This window comes from Canis aureus, chromosome 30, assembly GCF_053574225.1.
Source record: "Canis aureus isolate CA01 chromosome 30, VMU_Caureus_v.1.0, whole genome shotgun sequence".
Lineage (NCBI taxonomy): Eukaryota > Metazoa > Chordata > Mammalia > Carnivora > Canidae > Canis > Canis aureus.
The window spans coordinates 38,846,525-38,867,951 of NC_135640.1; the positions used below are offsets into that span (position 1 = coordinate 38,846,525).

General features: G+C 39.6%; 1 protein-coding gene across 2 annotated transcripts in view; it reads right to left on the reverse strand.

Moving 5' to 3' along the window:
- The window catches only part of DSCAM (DS cell adhesion molecule), a 732,790-nt gene that overhangs the window by 54,394 nt on the left and 656,969 nt on the right, over nucleotides 1-21,427 (reverse strand). The window contains exons 21-24 of one of the 2 annotated variants that reach the window (XM_077879265.1): nucleotides 8,236-8,389; nucleotides 5,648-5,765; nucleotides 4,184-4,347; nucleotides 2,458-2,556 (exon numbers count right to left, since the gene is read on the reverse strand). In XM_077879265.1, coding sequence (XP_077735391.1) covers nucleotides 2,458-2,556; nucleotides 4,184-4,347; nucleotides 5,648-5,765; nucleotides 8,236-8,389 — 535 coding nt within the window. Of the gene's footprint in view, nucleotides 1-2,457; nucleotides 2,557-4,183; nucleotides 4,352-5,647; nucleotides 5,766-8,235; nucleotides 8,390-21,427 lie in introns of those variants that run through there. The other variant, XM_077879266.1, reaches the window with a different exon arrangement.

Genomic DNA, 21,427 nt, shown 5'->3' on the forward strand with positions numbered 1-21,427 from the left:
GACCTCTCACATGGAGGTCATCTGTCCTTGATTCCTCTTCTGTGGTCAGGGTCCACATCTTCCCTACTCTTTACTCCTTCCCTCCCCTCTGGGCCTCTGCTGCCTTGGGGTCCCTCCTCCTTTCCGAGACTCATTTTCTCTTTGAGCATTCCTGATCTGCACGTCTCAAAGCTCCTACAGCACCTGACAGATGGATGACGGATCTGTGTTCTCCATGCTCCCATGTCATCTCCTGGCTTCAACTCCAGCTCTGCCCAAACCACCTCCCTGCTGCTCTGAATGTCATGGGGAAGAACACTTTCCTTCTAATTTCCTCCACCCAAATCACATCTGGGAAGCTCCTCTAACCCTTGGCAATAGGAGACCCCATGCCAACAGCTTTGGCTACCATTGTGTTTCAGGGACAATCAGGGGATTGTCTTTGCTTAGAAACCCTTCATTACTAAAATTGGCTTCACCTTCATGACCTTCTGCTCTGACACTTCCTGTACCACCTCTCCCAGGCTCTCATACTTACAGAACCAAAACTTTATTTCATTTGAGCCTGAAGTCCTAGAGTCCCTCTAACTCTCCCCTCAATGCCCCATTTTTTTTTTTTTTCCATAACGATGTTCTCTAACCAGCCTAGAACCTTCTGTAAACCATTTCCACCAGGAGCCTATTTTCACTCACTCCTCTGACTTTGGCCACACTTATTCTTCCAGTCACCGGCTCTGGTAACCTGTGATTCACTTTTTCTTCCAGGTGTCTGGCACTACTTGACAAAGTCATTAAACTGGGAAAACTGTGACCACAATTTAGGCAATTTATATGCAGCTGGGGCCTCGCTCCCTCTTGGCAATGACTTTTTTGCTCTATTAATGACTCCCTGTGCATTTCACACGGTAGCTGTTACAAATCTTCCCCATATTCCTCAAAACTACAAGCATAATTTCACCTCAAGTCAGCCAATTATTTAAAAATATAATCTCGCCTTTTTCTCTCCCCCTTCCCAAAAAGGGAACATCCTCCCATTTACTCAGTGAAGGGTAATAAATATTCACCAACTGATTGTTAAAAAAAAAAAAAAAAGTAGAGAGGTGCCTGGGTGGCTTAGTTAGTTAAGTGTCTGCCTTCAGGTCAGGTCATGATCTCAGGGTTCTGGTATTGAATCCTCCATTGGGCTCCCTGCTCAGAGGGGAGTCTGCTTCTCCCTTTTCCTCTGCTTCTCCTCCCTGCTTTCTCTCTCTCTCCCTCTTAAATAAATAAATAAATAAATAAATAAATAAATAAATAAATAAAATCAATCTTAAATAAAAAAGAGCCCTGACCAGTAGCATTTCTGATTTTTGGTGTGTGTGACAATCCCTAGCCTGGGTGCAGTCACTGAGTTTAAGGCGGGGAAGAGATAGGACAGTTTGCTCTCATGAGCTGGAAGGAGCTGGCTCCAGCACACTGCTGGCTTCACCCTGAAATGGCTCGCTATTTCTGGTTGTCTATCACCCTCCTCACTCAGAAGAAGGAATGTCCTCTCTCTTTGGAATTCCCCGCCCATGCTCTAGGACCAAGCCCCCATCCCCAACTCTTTTTTTTTTTTTAATTTATTTTACTTTTTTAAATCGGAGTTCAATTTGCCAACATATAGCATAACACCCAGTGCTCATCCTGCCCAGTGCTCATCCTGCCCAGTGCCCCCCTCAGTGTCCATCACCCAGTCATCCCAACCCCCCGCCCACATCCCCCTTGCACTACCCCTTGCTCATTTCCCAGAGTTAGGTGTCTCTCATGCTTTGTCACCCTCACTGATATTTTCACTCATTTCCTCTCCTTTCCCTTTACTTCCTTTCACTATTTTTTATATTCCCCAAATGAATGAGACCATATAATGTGCATCTTTTGTCTGTTGCTCTGGATTCTCTCCCTTTCCTGTGGCCACAGCTTGCTCCAACTCTATGCAGAATTATCATGCTATCTCATTCCTCAGAACAGACTTCCTTTATTCTTTTCTGCTATGGACTACTTTCAAAAGCTTTGTGCAAATGGATCATTTCTCACCTAAACTCTAGGTTCTCCATCTTTTCGTGCTTTAAAAATTATAACAGTAACTGCTTAATTACTAATTAAATTAGTAATTATTAATTATTCAAATGAGTGATTGAGTAAAGGAGTGAATGAATGATGGAGTGTTGACAACATGGGGAAGAAGAATCTTGGGGGGGGGAGGTTACCAAATTCTTTCTTTCCTGCCTTCATTAATCTTCCTCTCGGGTTGGATGCACAATGGTAATTTTGTGAATGGGATGCCTTGGATGAATGATGGGTTTCGGTAAATACCATAAAAATAGACGCGTGGCTTGCTGTTTAGGTGGTGGGACCATTAATTATAATTGACACATAATAATTACTTGATGGAGATGTGTCACTTCTCAGCCTGAGGATAGTGACAATCAACTACTGTGGGCACCTATTGCTCATTACCTCTGATAGAACTGCCCCCGTTGTCTCCAGGGAGCCATGAGAGCGTGATGGAAGAAGATGTAGTTTTGGACACTGTAAGCCGAGGCTGATCGGGTGGAACTAGATAGGAAACAGTTTTTAGAAAACAAGAATTAGTTTTTCACATCTTTAATCTGCCTTAACAGCCATTTACCAAATCATTTTTAACAGCCATTTATTAAATAAGTGTTTTAGGTTGCCAAAATATGCAATTCACTTCTGTCAAAATGTCTATTTAGTTGAGGTCCTTGGTTAAAGAGACAGAGCAGAGTGAGTCTATTATTTAATGAAAATTCAACTGCATTTCTCCTTGGATTTATGTCTAACTCATTTCCTCACTGATTCCTTGAATTTCTGAGTCGTTCATCACTGATTGAAATCTTCTTTACGCTTACTGAGGATGTGTGCATTGCTCTGAATTTCAGCCATGATCCAAGGGAAAAAGATAAATGGCATCCACTTAGCTGTTCTGTTCCCAGGGATGCGAAGGGGGAGGAGAGAGTAGGGGAGGGAAGACTGGGTGAGGGAAATTTAAGGGAGGTGGAGTAGGGGAGGGCACAGTGGCTAGTGGGAAAAAGAATAGCAAAAATTTTCACTTTTTAAGCTACTCCCCCAAGATGCAACACATACACACACACACCTACACACAGCTCTGAAAATCAAAGGTGTGCCATTGGGTGTCTGCACGTGAACTTGCACACTCATATGAGGTTTTGAAGAATACATACTTCTAACTAATGGGGCTCAATATTATTTTGGATCAGCACCGAGGACAGAAACATTGAAGGATTTCAGAATCAGGTTATCCAAATTGTATAGAAACTTCCCATAAAATGCTCATCTCTTTTCCTCTGAGAAAGGCCCATATATATTAACCCAAAGGTGGGAAAACCTGACCTGTCAGAGTCACAATATCATGCCAATTTTCTGAAACACAATGGAATTCCCTCGACTCCAATTTACTTGGAATTTCAGACCAATATTGCATTATTTTTTAAAAAATATGGTTGTTCTCCTCCTCTTCCCTCCCAATACCAATTTTATTTTTACTCTCTCTGATTTACTAATGTGACAACACTTAAGTCCAAAGAAGCATACATACCCTTTGATTTTTCTACTAATAAAATATGGCTGTGCACCCAAACATGAACCCGCTCAATGGCCATTTGGGATTTTAGGTACAATTTTAATTTAATTATCTTGAATTTGTCACGTGCTTTTTGTGTTTGATAGCAAGAAAAAACCACATATGCTGTATTAAAGATTCAACTAATTGTTATAGCAATATGCTTAGATTTTCATCTGATGACCTCTTAATGTACATTACATATAAAAGTTTAGTTACTCAGCAGATAACAGACTTCAGTTCAGACTAATTGTTTTTGTGTGTGTGTTTTCTGGGTTCTACTGACACATATGTAGACTAAACCGTGCAATTAGCTGAAATTATCAAGAACTTAGCGATGCACATAAAGAAAAATGAGACTAGGCTCTCTATGCACAAAAATATGAATAGTGTTATCTTTCGGATTATGAATGTTTTTTGATTTGCTGCATTACATTTTCTGAAACGAACATTTTTTTTTTGTAATATGAAAATAGCAATTAGCTCTTTAGAAAGGCTGATTTTTAAATTTGTTCAATTTTACTCTTTGCATATAGGCATGCATATAAAAATATCATTAAGAAGAGTCCCCAATTATTGTACCTTGTACTTGTAAATTTAAAATAATTTCATCAGATCCCCAGTTGTTATTGGCAATGCAGCTATAATAGCCAGAATCTTCCGCCTTCACTGTACGGATAATGAAGCTCCCGTTGCTGAAGATGCTCCTCCGCCCATCAATCGTTACTAGGCTGGGTGTCCCGTTACTACCTCACAGGAAGAAAAGGGCACAGATTAAAGAAATTACAATCCAAATTAGCTGAGGCTGGGGAAAAGCATAAAGACTCTCTCTGAGGTAAACAACACATTTGGAACTAAATTGTGATTACATGACAAAAACAATCAAATAGCTGAATTTCATTCATTGTAAAACACGCCATGTGGAGGGTAGATTTGTGCCAGGGGCTTGGATTCTGGCTCTCACATATGGCAATGTTCGTCACATGCTGAATGGGCCTCTCCCTCCTCCACCATATAGGCACCAACCACTTCCTCTTGGGAATTCCTTCTGGGACAGAAGTGCCATTTTGACACAATCACATAGGGACAACTAAATGTGGGAATCTCCTGTAGACTTGCTTAGATCTACAGTTGTTAATGATTTTGACCCCATGAACCATGGTCTCTCAAGAGGGTGATGAGTTGGTCCTAGAATAAAAAGAGTTCCCTCGCCATTGTAACTGCAGCCATGGTGGCAACTGTCCAGCCATCCCCACATTAGGCAGGATGCCTGACCTTGGGAGCTTATTTATTTCTTTGGATAAACTGATTTTAAAAGAGGAGAAAAGTGGTCCCTGGACCAAGACTGTTATTTCAATAGTTTATGTCTTTTAAGGGCTTTTGTTTAAAATAGGCACTCCTCTGAAACCATTTTATATCAAATCTCCATGCTCATTAGTGAATTGTCAGCCCTTAATTTATATCCTAATTTCTTCCTCTGAACATAGAGAAAGCACTTAGAAAAGTTATAGGACAGAATACATCTCACCCACTTTCTGCCTCCTATCTTGGCTGCGATTATTCTAATAATTACTATTGAGTATGGAAAACCAGATTTTATGTTAGCAAAGTCCTAATGCATTCCATTTCTTGACGTTATTTCTCAGAGCATTTGAGGTAGGGTTGGTTGAACTGTTATCTTAGAAGGAGAAAGATAGTTGTCAGGTCTCAGGTGACATTGGCCTTCTTTATCTCAGTTATATGGGAAATTCACATGATAAAGTACAGAGATGATTGGATTGGTCAGACTATTTTCCTTGCAAGCGTTCTGTTGAACTTAAAGGATCTGAATTTATGGAAGATTGACACAAAATGCCAGACCTTTTTAGTGCTAAAGTCAAGATCCTACTCCATGCCCACACCTCCTCTTCCATCTCAGAAGATTTGGTGTTTCCTGGAATTTTCATGAGTGTCAATGGATAGAAAATTAGACCACTAGACCCAACTTGGTATGTCTGATGTAATCTCTAGAGTTTCACTAAAGGCATACATTAGGTTACTGGTTACCTGTCTTTCATCCACTTTACTGCAGGAGAAGGGTCCCCAACAGCTTTACAAGGCAAGGCGATGTCCTTCATCCATGGAGTAGTCACTGTGCCACTGAAGGTCAGGATTCGTGCAGGAGCTGGGGCACCAAACACAGCAGAAACCCAATTATGCCACAGCCTCATCTATACAAAAGCCAAAATGACCTTCCCCCATATAGTAACACTCCCAAAAAGGGTGAATGCAGCATAGCCAAATAATGATATATGTAAAAGAGGTTTATTTGTTAAGAACATACAAATAGCTGAAAATTTCTATTGTGGCATTTCCCCCATCTTTTGACTAAACTTGAGGAGCCCAAATTAAATATTTGGGTTTTCATAAGCCTAGCAGCCCCAAGCTGTGTTTTCTATGAGCCCAATTATTTGTCAGAGCACTTTATTAAGCAATTTATCTTAACTCCAAAAATCACACATTAAAATATACTTTTAATATCTGAGAGAATAGACTACACAAAGTATAAAGCCCCAAAAGATGGAGAAGTAAAACAGGAACAGCTTCTATTTATCAATTTTGTGGAACTTTCCTGACTTTATTGAATTAACTTGATCTTCAGCACAAATGTTAAGAAAAAATGAATGTTTTCTGAACAGCTTCTTCTGAAGCAACTGTTTGCTTGGGATAGAGATTCAGATGCTCCAACAGGAGCATTGGCCTGAGACATGTGACATCAGCACAGTCCCAAAGTAGCAGGAGCAGAGAGGAAAAAGCCCAGGTGGACCTTTGTCACAGGGGCCTCCTTGAAGACCGAGAGGCCTGGAACTGACAGGTTCTTAGAGCTACCTTCTTAAGGGAGACATAAAAGCTGACATCAAGACACAAGTCCTCCAGAGGCAAAGCAATGTGCCCCACCTTTGCCATACATTGGGATACTGTCTTCTGGGACATTCCCTCTGGAAGCGTAGCCAGGCCAGATGCAGTCATAGACATCACATTCCAAGATTGCAATTTTACCTCTAAGAGATCTTGATAACATGCTTATTAATGTGATAATTAAGAAAAGGTCAGAATACAATAGTGAGGGGGGAAAAGAGAATGCTGTCACTGTTTTAAACACAAATGCAGATAAAAAGTAAATATGTTGTTGGCAAGTTAAATAAATTCACGGATCTTTTTTTGTTTATTGGACTCTTTGATTATGATATCCAGCCACCCTGAACACACACTCTCACATTTAGAAAGCAATGATTATCAATGAGCATAAGGATTGTATCATGGGATCAAAGCAAACCAGCAACATGTGCTTCTCCCTCCCCAGAGCAAGCTGATACTCCGCAAAACTACTCAAGGACTTGACTCTATTTCCCAGGTGGGTTCTTCCCAGATGGGTATCTGGGTGCTGACCCCTCTCCATATCTGACTCCTGCTGGAGGTCTCTTGAGAAAAATGACTTTCCCAACTGCCTGCCTGACACTCAACACACAGAAGTAGAGACGAGGTAAAGCTATTGCCTAACCCTGCATCTCATGCTGCTGGTTTGCTTTGATCCCATGATACAATCCTTATACTCATTGATAATCACTGCTTTCTAAATGTGAGAGTGTGTGTTCAGGGTGGCTGGATATCATAATCAAAGAGCCCCAATAAACAAAAAAAAAATCCATGAATTTGTTTTCCTTGCCAACAACATATTTACTTTTTATCTGCAATTTTGTAAAAAAAATGTGACAGCATTCTCTTTTTCTCCCTCACTATTGTATTCTGACCTTTTCATAATTATCACATTAATAAGCATGTTATCAAGATCTCTTAGAGGTAAAATTGCAATCTTGGAATGTTCTCTTTTCTCTTTTAGGCACCTAGCAGCCTTGTTAGTAACCAATTGCCAATGTGGTGTATTCCAAAATCAGGAGGCATCTCCTGCTGGCCTGGAATTATGATGTTAGTATATTTACTAGTGAAAACTGGTAATTTAGTGGTACCCTAAACACTGGGTGGTAGCAATTAACAGAAGTAGAATAAGAATATTCTGTGCCTATACGTGCTTTTTAGGACCAGTATAACATTTCAGTGTGCTGATTCTACATTAATTTTTGGGAACTTTTATTCTTTGGTGACTTTGACTTCCCACTGTTAATTAAGGTCTTTTTTTTTATAGCATTCCATCAATGGAAGAAGAGCCAAAGATTTTCTTATATTCATAAATTTCCAAATTCCACAGACCCTAAAATAAGCACTTCCTCTTTAAGAAGTATGATGATTGCTTTTGATGAAAGTAGAATTTCCTTGGGAAGTTGGTATGTAGTGATTTTCACCCACCCAAGGGGTGAGTGGAGGCTCTTTTTCCTCACTTTCCTTAAGACACTTTGAGTTGTAAAGCCACTCACTCTCAGTGCTATGTTCACTTCTAGAAGGATTCTTTTCTGATTTGCATAAAAGCCCAGTGCTAACTAGCAGCAACCTTATTTCTTAAGCTGAAATGTGATAACACGTGATGTTCTGATTTTCTAGTGATTTTTAGGGCATTGTAAGCTTTATTTCTGGTAGAATAGGGATTTAAACACAGTCCAATTAGAGTGGGAAATGAGGTCTTTACTACAGTGGCACACCTTTAGCTAATGGCTCCACCATGATGATTTCACTGCTGTTGCCTCTCCCAGCCGAAGTCACAGCTACCACCCAGACGCTGTACTGACGGTTCCGACTCAGGTTGGGAATTCTGTAGGAAAATGAGTCAGGAGAGGCTTCAAACTCGCTGATCACCTGTGAGAGGAGACATAAATGTTCCCACATTCAAGGAGGTAAATGGCACACATGGATTTCCTAAAGGCACAGTTATTAACATATTATCTACCAAAAGAAACAAAAGACACAGCTAATCTTTTTCCAAAATGCAGGAATATATCAATATCAATATCGACATCTCATATATAGAGATGTCATATGTAGAAAGTTTATATTTCTCTGTGCAGCAGCCTTGACAGCTACCATGAAGTAGCTTAACCTTTTTAATTATGGGTCATGGTACATCTGTTTTCTGTTGAAATAGAGTCACAAAAACAAATTTACCCTCCTACCCAAAATGACCTAAGAACACATGGAGTATATGAAACCACAGTCTCAAAGGCATTGTACATCAGGTTATGAAGTACAAGGCCCTCTGAAATATGGGAGACAAATGAAATAAGCTTATTATTGCAGGGCTTTTACATTTTTTTGTGAGAGTCTCCAGGCCCTGGCACAGAGAGGGAGCCCAGGAGGAGGCCAGCAGCTTCCCTGAGTTGAGGATTCACACCTGAGAGACTGGGAAGAAGCTGGAGCTCATAGGACAGAGTTGAGAATTCACACCCAAGAGACTGGAAAGAAGCTGGAGTTCGTAGGACAGAGCTACACACAGAGAGAATGCTGGGGATCTGAAGAGCATCTCACATGGGTATTTAGCCAAGCAGATCTGTGCACGCATGGTGGGAAGCTAACAGAAACTAGAGAAAGAACTAACTGAATGGAAAGGAAGTCACAGTGCCCAACATTTACACAGGGCTGGGGATAGTGCCTGTCCTACCAACCAGAGTGGAAGACCTCAAGATTCATGGAGCATTAGATACAGTACATCAGGGTCTTACCTTGGTGGTGGGGAATAATTAGGCCTAGATTGAACACCACAGTGGTATTGCCTAACAAATATTAAAAGCAAAATTCATATAGATGAAATTTTCACTAAGGAACTGCACCCCAGAACAGAAGTCAGAATATTTACAGGAGTAAAAATATCCAGTACTCAATAAGGTAAAGTTCATAATGTTCTACATCCAATAAAAATTTCCCAGATAAGAACAACCCAAATATCCATCAACTGGTGAATGGATAAACAAAATGTGTTGTATCCATACCAGAGAGTATTATTCAACAATAGAAAGAAATGGAGTATAATACATTTTTAACTTGGATAAATCTTGAAAGTATTATACTAAGTGAAAGAAGCCAATCATAAAAGATTACATACTTATTCCCTTTTCATGAAATTTCCAGAATAGGCGAATCCAGAATCAGAAAGTAGACTAGTGTTTCCAGGGGGCAGGGTGGGGTTGGGACAGAATGGATAATGACTGCAATGGGGTATAAGGATTTTTTGGGTGATGATGATGAATGTTCTAAAATTAGATAATGGTGGTGGTTGTGTAACTCTATGAATATACTAAAAGCCATTGAATTGCACACATTAAAAGCATGAATTTTATCGTATGTAAATTAAACTTCAAAAAAACTGTTAGAAAAAAAATTTCAAGAATGCAAAAAAAAAAGCCCAGAGAAGCATTTCTTTCATAAAGAAAATATAATTCAATCAATCATATTTGACCTATAATTGACACAGATATTAAATTTAGCAAATATGGGCATTGTAATAGTTATTATAATTGTATTATAGCTGTTTATAACTATAGATCTTCAAGAATTTAAATAGATACATGAATGATATAAAAAGACCCAAGTCAAACTTGAGGTGAAATTACAATATGTGAAATGAAATATACACTGGATTAGATTAATAGTAGACTAGATTTTCAGAAATAAAAGGTCAGTGAGGGCAGCTCGGGTGGCTCAGTGGTTTAGCGTTGCCTTCCAGTCTAGGGCGTGATCCTGGAGACCTGGGATCGAGTCCCATGTCGGGCTCCCTGCATGGAGCCTGCTTCTCCCTCTGCCTGTGTCTCTGCCTCTCTCTCTCTCTCTGTGTCTCTCATGAATAAATAAATGAATAAATCTTTAAAAAAAAGGTCAGTGAACTTGAAGATATATTAATAAATGAATCACAGGGAGAAAAGAGAGTACAAAATTTAACAAAGCTTTAGTGAGCTAAAGGACGACATGGAGCAGCCTTGTACACATGTAATTAGAATTGCTAAAAGAGGGAAAGGAGGCACAATAGAAAAATGTTTGATGAAATAGTGGCTGAAATTTTTCCAAATTTGATGAAAACTATAAACACAGAGAGCCAAGAATCTTAATGAATTTGAGCCACAAAAATATGAAGAAAACCATACTAAAGCATATCATAATCAAATTGCTCAAAACCAGTGATAGAAAATCTTAAAAGTAGTCAGAGAAAGGACATGTTATATGTGGAGAAACAAAAGAAATGATGTTAGCAGACTTCTTGTTAAAAACAATCCAAATGCTAATGAATGTTTCACCATAATTTGTACACTGAAACCTAATCCCCAAGGTGAGAGTATTAGAAGGTGGGGCCTTTGGGAGGTGATTAGGTCATGGAATTAGTGTTCTTATAAAAGAGACCCCAGAGAGCTCTCTTGCCCCCTTCCACCATGTGAGGACACAATGAGAAATCTGCAGCCCAGAAGAGGTCTCTCACCATAACCCCACCATGATGGCACCAATGTCTCAGATATCCAGTATCTAGAACTGTGAGAAATACATCTCTGTTATTTATGAGCTACCGAATCTATCATACTTTTGTTATTGCAGCCTAAGCTAAGATACCAAGTAAGAAGAGAGTACAACAGCATTTTTAAAGCATTGAAAGAAAAAAAGTCAACCTAGATTTCTACACTCAACAAACAAATATTTCAAAACTAAGAAATAAAGACTTTTTCAAAATATAAACAGCTAAAAGAATTAATCATCAGTAGAACCACATGTGCTATAAGAAATGTTAAGGAAAGTCCTTCAGTCAGAAGGGAAATGATACCAGATAGAAATATAAATGTCCATAGAGGGATGTAAAGTACCAGAATTGGTAACTACATAGGTAAATATATGGTTTTTTCTTCTTCTCTAAATCCCATCAAATTATTCCATTGATAATCAAAAGATAATGACGTAGTGTGAGATTTGTAACATATAAAAGTATGTTACAAAAGTATAAAATGTATGACAATAATTGCACAAATATTGAGAAGGGAAAAAAACAGGCATACTATTATAAGGTCCTTATACTATATGCACAGTAAAAAATATCACTAGAAAAAGTGGAAAGTGGTTAGATATATATGCTTTAATCCTAAAGAAATCACTGAAATTACAAAATAAGGAGTAAAATTAATCTAATGGGCCAGCCAAACAAATAAAATGGAATTATTGGAAAAAAATGTTCAATTAATCCAAAAGAGGCAAAAAAAAAAAAATAGAAAGGAAACAAATAGGACAGTAAAAAACCAAGTAGCAAGATTACAGATTTAAACCTGTATCAATATATCAGTAACTATAATAAGTGTAAATGACCTAAAATCCTCATTAACAGCATAGATTGTAAGAATGAATATAAAAGCAATACACAGCTATATGCTGCCTATTATAAATCTTTTTCAAATATAAAAATACAAGTAGGTTAGAAATAAAAGGACAGAAAAGTTATCCCACACTAATATTAATCACAAGGAAGCTCGAGTGGCTACATTCATATCAGACAAAATAGATTTTTTTTTCTCTGTCCTATTATTTATTTATTTATTTATTTATTTGTTTGTTTATTTATTTTATTTTTTTTTGGGGGGGGTTAAATATATATATGTTTATTTATTTTTTATTGGTGTTCAATTTACTAACATACAGAATAACACCCAGTGCCCGTCACCCATTCACTCCCACCCCCCGCCCTCCTCCCCTTCTACCACCCCTAGTTCGTTTCCCAGAGTTAGCAGTCTTTACGTTCTGTCTCCCTTTCTGATATTTCCCACACATTTCTTCTCCCTTCCCTTATTTTCCCTTTCACTATTATTTATATTCCCCAAATGAATGAGAACATATATTTTTGAAGAAAGAATATTGTCAGTGATAAAGAAGGTAATTTCATAATGATAAAAGATCAATTCATCTTGAGGACATAACATTCCTTAACATTTATGAGCTTAGTGACAAAACTTCACAATACATGAGGCAAGAACTGTGGAACTTCAGGAGATGTAGATTCAGACAGGTCACACCTCTTAAGGAAGCCATATGATATAGGTAGGCTGGTATCAGATCCATTTTACAAATGAGGAGTATTATGGGTTGAATATTTGTTCCCCAAAACTTCATATGTTGAAGTACTAACCTCTAGTGTAATGGTATTTGGAAGTGGAGTCTTTAGGGGATTAGATTAGGCCATGAGGGTAGGGCTCTCATGATAGAATTAATGCCATTCCTTATTAAAAAAAAAAAAAAAGGAAGAGACACAAGAACTTTCCCTCTCTACCATGTGAAGACACAGCAAGAAGGTGGCCATCTGTAAGCCAGGAAGACAACAGACACTGGATCTATTGGACCTTGATCTTGTACTTCCGGCCTTCTGAGCTGTGAGAAATAAGTGTCAATTATTTAAGCCAACCAGTGTGGTATATCATTACAGCAACTAGAGCAGACAAATACAAAACTTAGTACTGAGAAGTAGGGTGTTGCTGTAACAAGCACCAAACATGTGGAAGTGGCTTTGAACTGGGTAGAAGTAGGGAGAGTTTTGAAGTTGATCCCAAAAAAGTTGAGATCCCATGAAAGAACTGTTACAGGTGATTCTGATGAGGGCTTAGGAAGTAGGAGAGAGCTGGAGGGAAAGCCTCCCTTTCCTGAAGAAAACATATAAATGACTACTTATAGAATGTCACTAGAAATATGGGTGGTAAGAGCCATTTCAGTGAGGCCTCAGATGGAAATTGGGAACATGGCATTGGATAATGGGAAAAGGCAATCCATGCCAGAAGGTGGCAAAGAGCTTGCTTGAACTGTCTTTATGTTCTAGTGTTTTGTGGAAAGTAGAATATGCAAGCGATGAAATTAAACATTTTAGCTAAGATTTCTAAGTGAAGTGTAAGAGTGGCACTGTGGTTCCTCCTGAATGCCTATGGTAAAATGCAAAAAGAGAGAAGTAAATTGAAGAAGGAATTGTTAAACAAAGAGAAACCAGAACTTGAAGATTTGGGAAATTCTCAGCCCGTCCATTGCAAAAACAGGAGAAAGTGTGTCTGAATCAGCCACACCAGCAGGAGCATTGCCAGTTTGCACTGAAGGACACTGAGATGGGATAGAGTTAAATGGGGTTCTCTGAGTCCTTAGATTCTATAGGACAGGATGACTGAGCTATTTGGCCCTGAACTCGTCCTGTTCTTCAAGAAAAGGGAAGAATGGCTCTGAAGGATATTGAGATCATCAGGGTCACCACCACCAGGGTTTCAACAGGTCAGACAGCCTCCACTTGAAGCCCTGAGGGTAGGACCTCCGGAAGCTGAGTCATGGAGACCCCTGCTTGGTAGAGCCCTGGGGATTCTACTCTGCCCTTCAGAGTTGCAAAATGGACAAAGCCTCTGTAGAGAGCTGTGGGGTGGGCTGACTCAGTAGTCTGGAATACACTGCAATCCCGAGAGGTCTTGAGGGCAGAGCATTGAACCAAAGAGGATTATTCCTGTGCCTTAAGATCCAGTGGGATTTGTCTTGCTACGTTTTGGATTTACACAGGAGCCATCAATCCTTCCTTCTTTTCTATTTCTTCCCTTTGGAATGGGAATGTCTCTCCTATGTGTGTCCCACCCTTGTATTTTGGAAACATAACTTTTGTGGGTTCACAGCTGCAGAGTATTTTGCCTCTGGATGAATGTACCTGGAGTCTCATCCATACCTAATTCAGCTGGTACATAGATAAGACTTTGGGCTTTGGAGTAGCTGGCGCAATGAGTTAACACTTATGGGGCTATAGGGATGGAGTGAATGTATTTTGCACTTCAGAAGAAAATGGATCTTGTGGGGCTAGGGACAGAATGGACTGAATGTCTGTGCCCCCCCCCCCCAAATGAATGCATATGTTGAAATCCTAACCTCTAATGTGATGACATTAGGAGGTAATTGGGTCATGAGGGTGGAGCCCTCATGAATGGGATTTGTGCCCTTATAAGGGGATGAAAAGACCGGAGGTCTCTCTCTCTCTGCCATATGAGGATACAATGAAAATCCAGGAAAAGGGTCCCCACCAGCCACTGGGTCTGAGGATGCCTTGATCTTGGACCTCCTAATTTCCTGAACTATTAGAAATAAAGATCTGTTGTTTAAGCCACCCAGTGTGGTATTTTGTTATACAAGTGGACCCACACAAGGAAACTAAGGTATAGACTATGTGACTCACTGGGGTCAGAGTGGCAGGCGGGTGAGTAGAGGCTCAAGCTCAGTGCCTCTGGTTGGAGTCCAGCACTGCTCCCTCACACTTCATGCTGACAGTTACAAGCAACCAAATGCACAAAAGGCTTACTTTTACCCTTCCAAGCTGTTAAATAAACCTTGTGTAGGTGAGTAGGCTGCATGGGCTGCAACACCAGCTCTACAATTAATCAGGGGGTGCAAATGTAAACTATATCCCTTTGTTGTCACAGATCCCATATTCCCTAAATAAAAAATAAAATCAGAAAATTTCCCATTGTCAAATATCCAACTTCTGTATACACAGTGTCAGATGATTAAAGGGAGACCATAGGGCCCTTGCACAGATTCCCCAGGTGTGCATATATGCTTTAGAGTTCATGAGCTCTTGTCACCGTACTGCCCCTTTGCCACCTCCACCCTCACTTATACCAGTCCTGTCCTGTGTTCAGAAAATCATGGGAAAATCTAATCCTTCTAGAATTTCAGAGGGAATTTGGCTTGCTTCCTAGCAATCTGAGGAGACAATCCCAAGACTGTGTATATTTGTATTCTGTAATGTTCCAAGGCTGTGTTGTTGCCAAATTAATTTTACAAAGCTTAATGATGTGCAAATTATAACAATTGCTCCTATTGAACATTAAGCATCAACAGAGCATTAAAATATATTTACAAACTAAGGATTTTCTGTGAAGAGTACATAGCTTTTTGTTAAAACTTAATAAGCATCCTGTCTATTAGGTACAATTGGTCTTTGACTACCTCCAAAATAAGCATTTTATGTAATTTTTACCTGCCACCCAAGGCATGGCTAAAATCAATGATAAAAATATAATTTCTTCTGCAGCAACCAACATTTGTTTCACTGTTTATATACAAGATCAACCAAAAGCCAAAGTAAAAAGGTTTGTTTATAGAAACTTACTCTTTTTGGAATGACATTTCTCTATAGATAAGGATGAGAAATAATAGTCAAGCTGTCTAGGGGTTCCTGTTGGTTATTTGGGAAATTTAGTTGCCCTGGTGTTATCACCCTCTGATGCCACTCTAGTCCCCTGATGACTGCCATAATTAGGCACCATTTTTTGGCGCCTGGAAGTGTAATCAGAAGGTTGCCAACCAAACAACTTAAACAATAGAAGAGTTTATTTGTTCTCTTCATAATATATGTAACTGGATATTAAATGTGACTTTTTTGTCTTAAAGTTTTGGCAATGGGTTTAATAAGTGAAAATAGTCCCAATGATGCTGGTACCTTCCTTCCTAATAAAAAATGTGAGACCACCTATGCAGGGCTTTCTGATGTTTTGTCCATCATCCATCTCTGGGCCCCATAAGAGGCTAAGTCAGGAATAGGATATTCTTGTTGAGAGCAGTCTGTGTGCATTTCCACATAGGGATGCTAGGGAGTTCTGAGCTCTAAGAAAACCACTGGAAGAGCCTGAAGTCTGGAAGAACATAGTGAGTCATAGAGTTGGTGAGGAAGCCAAAGGCTCTGCAGAGTGGCAAAGGCTAGCCCTGCTCCCAGCAGGAGAGCAGGCTGTGTTGGGGCTGGCTGTCACTTCTAGTGTGGCAGGTTAGGAAAGCTTACACGTAGGTGCTACAGAGGAGGGCATGATTGGATGTCTCCAGAGGTGTGAGATGCCTCCTACAGAGGCGTGTACTGTGAATCCCATAATCACTTATCCATAGATGGTGCCTAATTCAAACATTATTAACAAGTTCAAGAGGTGGAAATGGTAAGAGAAAAAGAGATAAATGGGAAAAAAGATAATCAGAAGTTCATGTGAGGTAGTGAAGCAAATCCATTTCTTTAAAGCTTTCCCCTTAATGCTCAGCCAAAAACTCCTGTTCTCAGAAAGAGGATGAATATTGCTTCCTTATGAAACATTTTCCTCAATATTTTATATGAGCTACAATAACTGACTATATTTACTTTTCATCAATTGTCAATTGCCTTTTTATTGGATACCAGATTCTCCAATACAATGATCTAATCCTGTTTGAGCTGACTTGCTAATTTCTATGTGCACCCTATTATGTGTCACTCCCTCCCAAACCCTGGTCAGTGAGAAGGGATCGATTTTATTTCCAGGTTTCTCCTGATACTTCAGCTGCACTGGCGCATCGGAGTCTCAGAAACGTTGAGAATATGTAGAAAAGAACAGGAAAATTCCTCCTTAAAGGGCAGCAAGACAGAAAATGATAGCCTGAGGAAAAACACACACCAAATGTGGGTTCCTAGGATGAATGAATCCTAGGGAAAGTGGCAAAAGAAGACATTGGTAGGGAGGAGAGAGAGACACTTTTCTCAATATTTAAATATTTAAATCTCTAAATATTTAATTTTCTGCAGGCAGATCTATAACTCTGTCGTCTCATCTTCAAAGTTAAGACAGGGATATTAGCCACTCAAGAAGATTTGATTATGCCTACGACGTGAATTAATCTTGAATGGATGGCTATAACTAGGCTGATAAGGGATGGCCAGAGGAAGAGGGCACGTGGGGACAGCCATACAATCTCATTGGACTACAGATTTCTCCTTTGGGTCTTGCAAAGAAAATGTATGCGAGGGCTCTTAGCACCATGCCCGTAATGAGAAACAGTCATAAATAGTTGTTGTGTTTGAATTCATAGGCATTTACTGAGTTCCAGTCCAGTGCATAGACCATAAGGTAAGGTCCTGCCCCCAAGGGAACAAGAAATGATCATAGCTTGGCAAATAGAGGATTAATTAAATGAGGCAGAGTAAAATTCTGACAAGCTCTGCTAAAATCTAGAAATAAAAATCATTTGAATTCTGTTTCTAAAATGACTCCAGTTGTAGTTGAGGACATGATTAATATTTACAAGACACCTAGGAAAATAAATAAAGACTTCATGTATTTCGTTTAAAAAATACGTATTGCAAGTTTCTTTAATAAAACTTCAGACAGGGAAACGAACTAGGGGTGGTAGAAGGGGAGGAGGGCGGGGGGTGGGAGTGAATGGGTGACGGGTACTGGGGGTTATTCTGTATGTTAGTAAATTGAACACCAATAAAAAATAAATTAAAAAAAAAAACTTCAGACATGTTGGCTTCCTGAAAATTGTACCAAGAGTAGAAAAAACAGCTCATGATATAAACCCTGCAATACTCAGACCAGAAAGCTCACATTCACCTCTTCTGCCTTTCTTACTAGTGCTTTAGGTCTGGGTGGCATCACGGATTTCTGAGGAAGTCAACAGTATACTCCTCAAAAGAATGTAGAGGTTGCTGGAAGGTTGGCTTTCTCTTGGTGCTTCAGTGTCACCCCTCAAAAAGCCTGAGAACAGGGTCTGCTAGATCTACTTTCACCACATAACTATTTTTCCTTGTGGTCTTGATGCAATCATCTTCCTTTCATGTTTAAGACACTTTGTAAGAGTAAATAAGATAAAATTAATCACAATGAATTACTTTCAATGCTCTTTAATGATTTCTATAAAACTGGATTTTCCCCATTATTTTCTGGATTCATTCCCAAACCCCTCATCCTATTTAGCTCCATGGGTGACTTGCAAAGCCTTGTAGCCTTCTTTCAGCCCCTCCCCGTTGGGTCCCACATCTGCCCTTGGTTTACAGTCTTTATCCCCCTTTGGATTACGGTCTTGCATGTCCTTATCACCTCTCCCATGCTGGATGGAGTTCAGGCTCTCTAAGGGACTCCCTCTCTGATTCCCCGGGGATCTTAGGTCCCAGCATTAGAGTCAGGACCCAATCGCCACTAACCAGAACACCTGTTGCATTAAGTTGACTAATGACCTAGAAATTATTTGAATACAATCGAGAATAACTATGTAGAGAATGACTATGGATTCACAGGCTGCTCAGATCAAATTATTCAGTGTATCTCATGGTTATAAAAAGAATTCCACTTAAAAAATTTCAATTAACTTTTTAATGAAAAACTAATTCTGTTAAAGAGGTATCATGCTTTAAAAAGCTCTAATATCTAATTATTTAAAAAAAAAGCCTCGAATGTTCTGATTTTATAGATAGCATGTTCACAGCAGTGATTTAAAAAACCTCCCCCAGAGCAGAATAAGCAAAATAGGCAGCTCTTTTAATTATGGGATAACGACACTTTGAGGACATATAAAACCTTTCTGTTTAGTGGCAGAGAAATGACCTGGATTACGTTAAGAATAAGGAGTTAGCTGGATCAATTTAAGATTTGTCTTTGTTCTTTAAATTCTTACTTATAATACATTATGATCTGGTTTTCATTTTATTTCACTATTTTCACTTCTAAAAGAAGATAATGGGGCAGCCTCGGTGGCCCAGTGGTTTAGCACCACCTTCGGCCCAGGGCGTGATCCTGGAGTCCCGTCGGGCTCCCTGCATGGAGCCTGCTTCTCCCTCTGCCTGTGTCTCTGCCTCTTTCACTCTCTGTGTCTCTCATGAATAAATGAGTAAAATCTTTAAAGAAAAATAAAAGAAGACAATGGATGGCGAAGATCACCCTGCAGGGATAGACTGGGATGGTCAGCGTCCTGAGTGGGAAGAGCATATTCAATCTACTTGCTTTATCCAAGTCAATTTTGGTGGTTTCCTTTGTACTTTCCTGAGATGACTGTAACTGCTGTTGTATTTATGCCTGTTGGCTACTTTTAAAAAAGTCTTCTAAACAAAATATTTTGGCCTTCCAAATAGAAAAATTATTATTTTGCAAGCACATGTAAGTTGATATCCAGAAAAGGTACAGAAAAAGCTAGTGTCTCCATATTACTGTTTAGAATCAGCACTGTCCAGTTAGCCAGACTGGCATCACAGGGTCGGTCCTTACTTTTCCCAACCTTTTTTTTTTTTTAAACAAAATTGCCTCTATTCACTACAATTTTGCCTCATTTCTTCTCTGCTTTCATCCATCTGCTGTGCAAATTATCTATCTGTAAAAGTGCTTTATTAATCTGGCTGATTGCTATCACTTATTTGATGATGAACAAGTAATTCATTGTACATGTGCAAATGGAACAAGCCCATGCATTCTTAGCCAACTTTTGGCTGCTCCATAATTTCTAGCTTTGCCATCACAGTAAAGAGAGATCCACCATCAGGCCTTTTGGATGGAACTATGGGAGGATGATTTCCATGTGAGTGATTTAAAAGCACAGGCATTTTATCTAATTCCTTGTGAGATCAAAAGCATCCCCAAGTATATAAGATACTTTCCTGCCTCATGAACCAGAAATTTCATTATACAGTTTAACCTCTATTGGATGACTCACAGCCACTATCCATAAAATTTAATTTAGACAACATTTGCTGAACATCCACTATTTCAGCATAATACCAGGCTTTCTAAAGTCCGAACAGTGACTAACTGGGTGGCCTGCACTTAAGCTGAAAAGCCACCATGGGGGCCCAACTATGTCCTCATCTGACAATAATGCAAGAGGTTGTAGTTATGCCAAAGCAAGGCTTAAAACCAGTTCTGGGGCCTTTGAGATGAGACGGGAGCCAACTTCCCAGGAAAGACTGCAGGATGTCAGGGTGAAAGGCCTGGGCTCTGAGCTCAGACAAGTGGGATGCAGCCCCTGCTTTTACCTTGCAAACTGCATGGTCCTTGTCAGACAGCACATGCTGCTCCATTTCAGTACCACTACTGTGAGGTCATAATAACCCCACCTGCATACGGTAATCAAGAGGATTAACTGATAAAAGCCAGTATTTTTAAAGTGGTGCGTCATAGAAGCAATTTTGTGAGTTATGACAATCATTTACAAAATAAAATGGAAGAGAAAAAAACCTAACAGAATGGGAAATATCAGAGTGCATCATGTGGAACAAGTGTAAATGTTATGAAGCTTTTATTGTGTGGGTCCTGGATTATGATTGTAAGATATATTCCCTATTGTGAGTCATGAAAAAAAAGTTTGGAAACCATAGTCATAAAATGTTTAACAAATGGTGGCTAGAATTTGGCCAATGTTCAAAAATGGTGGAATAAACAATAGAGCATTTAAGTTGAACCTTTAGAATAAAGACTTTAAGTGGGAAAAGGATGAGAGAGAAAAGGCAAGGAGGACCCAGACACACGAGACGTGATATGGTTAAAGAGCTAGCTGGGTAGGGTAATAGAACAGGAGATAGGAGACTGGACAGGAGTTGGAGCTGGATGGTGGAGATCTGCTTAGGTCATCTTGAGGATTTTGAACTTTGTTTCAGGTTAAAAAGGGAGAAGTCATCCAAGAATTTGCCCAAGTGAGTGATATGGTCAGATCTAGAATGTGAAAGAATGATTATGACAGCAATGCAGACACTGGACTGGCCCTTAAGACTGGCAGTGGGAAGGCTTCTGACCTAGTTTGGTTCCCCATTCGAAGACCTGAACCAATGCAGTGGTGGTGGGTGTGAAAAGAAGGAAGAGGGTTAAAAAGATATTGTGGAGACAGAATTCTCATGACACAATGTCACTTCACAGATGCTGTTTCCTCTGGTCATAATACCCTCGTGTCCGGTAAAACTTCTCCACCTATAAGGCAGGGCTGTGTGTACATCCCAAGAAATGGTCTCTGACCCTCTGTTTGAGTGACACCCCCTTGCCTGTGCTCCATGTCATTCTGTACTCTACATGCCCCGGCTGTGTCCCTCACCCATCGCAAGAACAATGACAATCTCTGGTATTTTCTTCCCTCCCTAGAACCAGGAACTTCTCA